General features: G+C 55.5%; 1 protein-coding gene across 1 annotated transcript in view; it reads left to right on the top strand.

Moving 5' to 3' along the window:
* ARHGEF10L (Rho guanine nucleotide exchange factor (GEF) 10-like) overlaps positions 1-5,879 on the top strand; it is a 106,192-nt gene that overhangs the window by 6,243 nt on the left and 94,070 nt on the right. The window contains 13 exon segments of the mRNA XM_009889999.1: positions 927-1,033; positions 1,261-1,338; positions 1,430-1,609; positions 1,834-1,950; positions 2,061-2,153; positions 2,407-2,580; positions 3,207-3,352; positions 3,705-3,719; positions 3,903-4,087; positions 4,184-4,299; positions 4,487-4,677; positions 4,679-4,800; positions 5,776-5,879. The exon segment at positions 5,776-5,879 is cut by the window's right edge and continues 13 nt beyond it. Of these exon segments, the coding sequence (XP_009888301.1) occupies positions 927-1,033; positions 1,261-1,338; positions 1,430-1,609; positions 1,834-1,950; positions 2,061-2,153; positions 2,407-2,580; positions 3,207-3,352; positions 3,705-3,719; positions 3,903-4,087; positions 4,184-4,299; positions 4,487-4,677; positions 4,679-4,800; positions 5,776-5,879 (1,628 nt within the window).

Below are 5,879 nucleotides of genomic sequence, written 5' to 3'. Positions count from 1 at the left end.
ATCATGGGGGAGGTAGGATCCCGGCGGGCGGCCTCATGGATCATCCAGGTGCTGCTCGGGGTGATCCGGCGTGTGTGTCCCAGCCTTGCTGCATGTCCCCGACACGGCTTAGCCTCACCGGGGTGGGGGGCTTAAATGCTTTTTGGGGGTCCCCGGGATGCTGGAGGGTATCCCATCCCCAGGGTGCTGCAGAGCATCCCGTCCCCAGGGCACGGAGATGGAGGAGAAGGAGTTTGCGGAGCCGGCAGCTAAGGGTGACCATCCTCCCTGCCAAAATTAGGGAAGGAAAAAGGTCACCCGGCTGCCAGCACCCTCCCCTCCAGCACCGGCCGGTCCTCCCCGTTACCGGCTATTTATAGGCACCCGGGGATGGGACCGGGGCGGCCGTAGCGGGGCGTTGCGGCCATGTGGAAGAAGCGGCCGTCCCTGCATTGCGATGCCGCTTTGGCTCGCTCACCCTCCTCCTCCTCAGCTGCTTCGGCCTCGGGTAAGGGATCACCGTGCCGGCCGGCTGGCGGGCACTCGCCTCTCGCCGTAACCATTTTCTTCTGCCCACTGCTTTTTTTTGGCTCCTTTTTTCCCCCTGTTTTCCCTGCTCGCACACACCCTTGGAGTGAGGATGGGGCTTTTTCCTCCAACCAGGGTGGCTTTTTGGGGATGGGGACCCTTTTTATCCCCTCCCCGCGGGGACCTGGCTCCGTCCCTGCTCGCAGCCTGACTCATGCTGGTGTCCGGTGACAGCGGCCGGAGCTTGGGGACAGACATGCGATGCTGGGAGGACACTGGACTCCATCCCCGCTCGCAGCTCCAAACCCAAACGCATCCCCAGCCAAGCAGCTGATGAGGCTACAGGCTCTTCTTTAGACCCCAAAAAAGTCTAAATTTGGGGGGTTTTGGCATTCGGTTGTGGGGTTTTTTCCCTGCAGGGGAGGAGGAGGAGGAGGACACGGGTTTCCTGGAAGTCACCGTCTCCGACATGAAGCGCCCGCCACCGGAGCTGGGCCCCATGCCCGAGGGGCTGAGCCCGCAACAGGTCGGTGTGGGGCAGGTTGGGGGTTCAGGGGGTGTTTTGGAGGGGGGTTACGGCTTCCCCTTGGTCCCGTGATTGAGCAACCGGGGAAAGGGCGAGTCAGCAGAAAGTGATACCGCCGCATCAGCACTTCTGCAGCACGCTGTGCCCATGTTGCCACACCCCTCCCAGAATCCCATTTTTTGGGGGGTGTGTGGGGACACCACAGCTGAGCCCTGGGGTTGTTGCAGGTGGTCCGGCGACACATCCTGGGCTCCATCGTGCAGAGCGAGCGGAGCTACGTGGATTCCCTAAAACGCATCCTGCAGGTGGGGCACCCCCCTTTTTTTAGGGGTCCTCTGGAAGGGGGAGGGGGGCAGGCAGCATGCAGGGATGCTGATGCACTGACGTCTCCCGCAGGATTACAGGAACCCACTGATGGAGATGGAGCCGAAGGTGCTGAGCGCTCGGAAGTGCCAGGTGGTGTTTTTTCGCCTGAAGGAGATCCTGCAGTGCCACTCCATGTTCCAGATCGCCCTCGCCTCCCGTGTGGCTGAGTGGGATTCGGCGGAGAAAATCGGGGACCTCTTTGTGGCCTCGGTAGGAGGAAAAGTTGCAGGGGTCACTGCTACACCTCCCCCTGCACCCCTCCCAATGATAGCAGGGGGGGTTGGAGGATTTAAGTGATGCATCCCCAACTTGGGGTACCACCAGCATCCTCAGCATCATTCCAAAAATACATGAGCAACCCCACGCTTTGCCAGCCCCCCTTTTTTTTGGGGGGAGCCCCATGTGTGATGGCTCTCCTCCTGCCCTCTCCCCAGTTCTCCAAGTCGATGGTGCTGGATGTCTACAGTGACTACGTCAATAACTTCACCACTGCCATGTCCCTCATCAAGAAGGCTTGTCTCACCAAACCCGCCTTCCTCGACTTCCTCAAGGTCAGTGGGACCCAAAAAGTGGACCTGTGGTGCTGCTGGTCACCATTATGGGCGAAAACTCCTCCTCTTTTTTTTTTTTTTTTTTTTTTCTTCTTTTTCTCCCCCTGCAGAAGAGGCAGATGGCCAGCGCTGACCGGGTCACACTCTACGGGTTGATGGTGAAGCCCATACAGAGGTTCCCCCAGTTCATCCTGCTCCTGCAGGTACGGGCGAGGGGTACCAACACCCACCTTGCTTTGCACGCTATATTTTGCAGCTGGGAAAGGGTTTAACAAGGGACACATTTTTGGGTGGGCAGCCTGGTTGAAGCTTTGGGGACTTTCCCGAGGTTCATGTTCCAAGCTTCCAAGCTTTGATTTTAGAGGTGCTGAAAGGGCTTCCAATTGTAGCATCCCCCAACGAGGTTGACGTTTTTCTTGGGGTGGTTTTTGTCCCCCAATCCTTTCCCTGCTCCAGGACATGCTGAAAAATACCCCCAAGGGCCACGCAGACCGCCTGTCCCTCCAGCTGGCCCTCACCGAGCTGGAGACTTTGGCTGAGAAACTCAACGAGCAGAAGCGCTTGGCTGACCAAGTCGCTGAAATCCAACAGCTCAGCAAAAGCATGAGCGACCGCAGCAGCCTCAACAAGGTAGGTCATTCTGCCTCACCCTCCTCATCTTCGTGACTGGGGTGGGGGGCTTTTTGGAGCTGGTGGTTGAGCTTTGCAGCTCCCACCTTTCTTCTCTGCGGTGGGGATTTCGGGGAGCCAGGATCCCTGTTTTCTCTGAAAGGACGTTGAGTAAAAGCAAATCTCGAGGCTGGCACGGGGAAATTCCCCTCCAGGGGAAAAACAAGGAGGAGCTGCTTTGTCTCATCTGCCTGATTTTGCAACAGTTGGTGGAGGAAAAAAAAAAACCAAAAAACAACAAAACCAACCCAACCCCAACCCTAAATGCAGCTGTTGCGACACATCCTGGGCTGGGGATGGCTGCGGTGGCAAAAACCGCAGCAGGGCACCAACCAGCTCAGCCCTGGGATGGGGATTTAGGACCAGGGGGTGAAAAGGGATCCAAAAAGGGCTGTGGAGTGTCATATTGGTCTTTGAGGGCCTCAGAGCGCGTTGCATGGCTGTCTCTGCAGAGCTCGGGGCAGTGCATGCTCCCGGCTGGAGGGAAATCTTTGCACTAAGGGGAAAAACAACCCAAATTTTGGGGCAGGAGGTTTGCAAGAGCCCTCAGGGTGAACCCCATCCTGCCTGCTCCGTCCCCTCCGCAGCTGCTGAGCTCAGGGCAGCGGCAGCTCCTCCTCTGCGAGACGCTGACGGAGACGGTGTACGGTGACCGGGGACAGCTCATCAAGTCGAAGGAACGGAAGGTTTTCCTCCTCAATGACATGCTGGTCTGCGCCAACATCAACTTCAAGTACGTGCTGCTGGCCCCAGACCCCAAAATCTCTTCGCAAAGCGTCAACGTAGCCACCTTCCCCTTTCCCCACCTCACTTTTGGGTTTGGTGGGTTTTGCTAGCTCTACCCCAAGGGCTTGTAAACTACCCCGTCCTGTTTCGGAGGAGGGACCCATCTGGTTTGGGGTTGCTTTGCCCCCTACTTTTGGCATGCCTCCATCCCCTAGTGCTGTTGGGTCCTGGAGCCGGTGAGGTGTCCAGGAGTCTTCTGGGACCTCAAGGCTTGGTGGAGGTTGATGCTGCAAAGGGGAAAACCCTCCTTGAGTTCCCCATAACACCTCTTTATTAATGGGTTTTTTCCCCTCTTCCAGGCCGGTGAACTCAGGGTAGGTACCGAGTGTGGTCTGCTGTGGTCGTGTGCCCCACGTTTGGGGGTGCAGGCATGCACCGGTGCATGGCATGAGGTTGTCAACAGGGGCTCGGTGTGCAAAATGCATTTCACAAGGGCTTGCAGGGTGAGCCGCGGCACCTGCTGATTTATTTATGTCTATTTTTTTATGCCTTGGCAGAGGCCAGCTGGAAATTAGCAGCCTGGTGCCCCTGGGTCCCAAATACGTGGTGAAGTGGAGCACAGCCCTCCCGCAGGTGCAGGTGGTGGAGGTGGGGCAGGAGAGCGGCGCCTACGACAAGGATAACGTCGTCATCCACAATGCTGGTGCCAAGAAACACGCGCCGGCCGGGCAGGCTTCACACAGTAAGCACCCATCCCTTGAGCTGGTGTTGGGTTGGTTTTGGTGGGGTGGGATGGAACATCCTCCATGGACCTTGTTTCTCCATTTCTCCATCCAAGATAAAGTCTACCTGGGGCCACCACGGCTCTTCCAGGAGCTGCAGGACCTGCAGAAGGACCTGGCGGTGGTGGAGCAGATCACTCTTCTCATCAGCACCTTGCACGGCACCTACCAGGTACCCATACGCATGGTCAAACCCATGATTTGGGTAGAACCAAGCTTGGGTGCTTTGCAATAACCATGTGGTTCCTCGGGGATGTGCTGGACATGTCATCCCCCCTCCTGACCCCCATGGATGAAATTTGGGAATGATTCAGGCTTGTTTTGGAGGCACTTCAATGATTTATGACTCTTCCCCCCAGAACCTGAACATGACGGTGGCCCAGGACTGGTGCTTGGCCTTGCAGAGGATGATGAAGGTGAAGGAGGAGGAGATCCACTCTGCCAACAAGTGTCGCCTCCGTCTCCTGCTGCCCGGGAAGCCGGACAAGTGAGTTTGTAGATCATGGGTGAGCTCTTCCCACCCTGGGGAGGAGGAGGCTGAAGACCAACCTAGTGATGCTTTCCCTCCGCAGGTCTGGCCGCCCCATCAGCGTCATGGTGGTCTTCATCACTCCAAACCCCCTGAGCAAGATCTCCTGGGTGAACCGCCTGCACTTGGCCAAGATAGGACTGCGTGAGTAGCACTGCAGCACGTTGCTTGCCATCACCCTTGCTTTGAAAAGCCAAATTTGGGAGCAGAAGGGAGGTTTGCTTTACCCCAAGCATCCAGGCGTGAAACGGGGCATGGGAAAAATTTTGGAGCGAGGTGATGGAGAACACTTGGGGGGTTTGCATGCTGGAAATGATGGGAATTGGTAATTCTGGCTCAAAATACTTTGTGTTTTGCTGCTCTCGGGCGGCATCTCCGGGACGGGATCCTGTGGTGATGGACTTCCGTCGGCCGTTGTGCTGACGGTGTCGGGGCTGACCTGTTTTCCGTGAAACAGGATGAATAAGCAAGGGAGGAGCTGCCCCTCCCGGCACTTCCCTATCACTATTCCTATTTAACTCTACCAGCTGCTCCAGGAAAAAAAATAAAAAAGTAGTTTAATGGAAGAAAAAAAAAATATATATTTTTTAAAATCCTATTTGAGTGCTTGGATTCCCCCCCTAGCTGGAATAATTTTTGATTCTCTTGTTTTTAACAGTTTATGTGTTGTTTTCTTTTTTTGTTGGTTTTTTTTTTTGTTGTTTGTTCATGTTTTTTCGGGGGTGTTTTTTGGTTTGTTTGTTTAGGTTTTTTTTTAAATCTGGGATGCCGTGGGGATAATCCTATATCTGTGAGTTAGAAATTAAAACCCATTAAAGCCTAATGTGAAGAAACACATTAGGGTGTATTTCCCACCCCCAGCTTTATACATATATTATTTGGGGTTTGGAGCTTTTTTTTTTGTCACTGCTGGAGGCAGTTGCTTGGCTGTGTGCTGGGGTGGGGTGCGATAGTTTGGAGGAAAGGGGTGAGATGTGCCCCAGGTCCGCACCTGATGGGGGTTTGGTGTTGGAAATGAGAGCTCTTCACACCAAGTTACTAATTTTGGGGTCCTATCAGGGAGGGGAGACATGTTGGGGGGGTGTCTTGGCCATCCTCGATCTCTTCTGCTTGCCACAGGGGAGGAGAACCAGCCAGGCTGGCTCTGTCCTGACGAAGACAAGAAGAGCAAAGCTCCTTTCTGGTGCCCCATCCTTTCCTGCCACATGCCTGCCTTCTCCTCC

Source organism: Charadrius vociferus, unplaced genomic scaffold (genome assembly GCF_000708025.1).
Source record: "Charadrius vociferus isolate BGI_N301 unplaced genomic scaffold, ASM70802v2 scaffold838, whole genome shotgun sequence".
NCBI classification, from domain to species: Eukaryota; Metazoa; Chordata; class Aves; order Charadriiformes; family Charadriidae; genus Charadrius; species Charadrius vociferus.
This window is presented reverse-complemented; position numbering and strand designations above follow the sequence as displayed.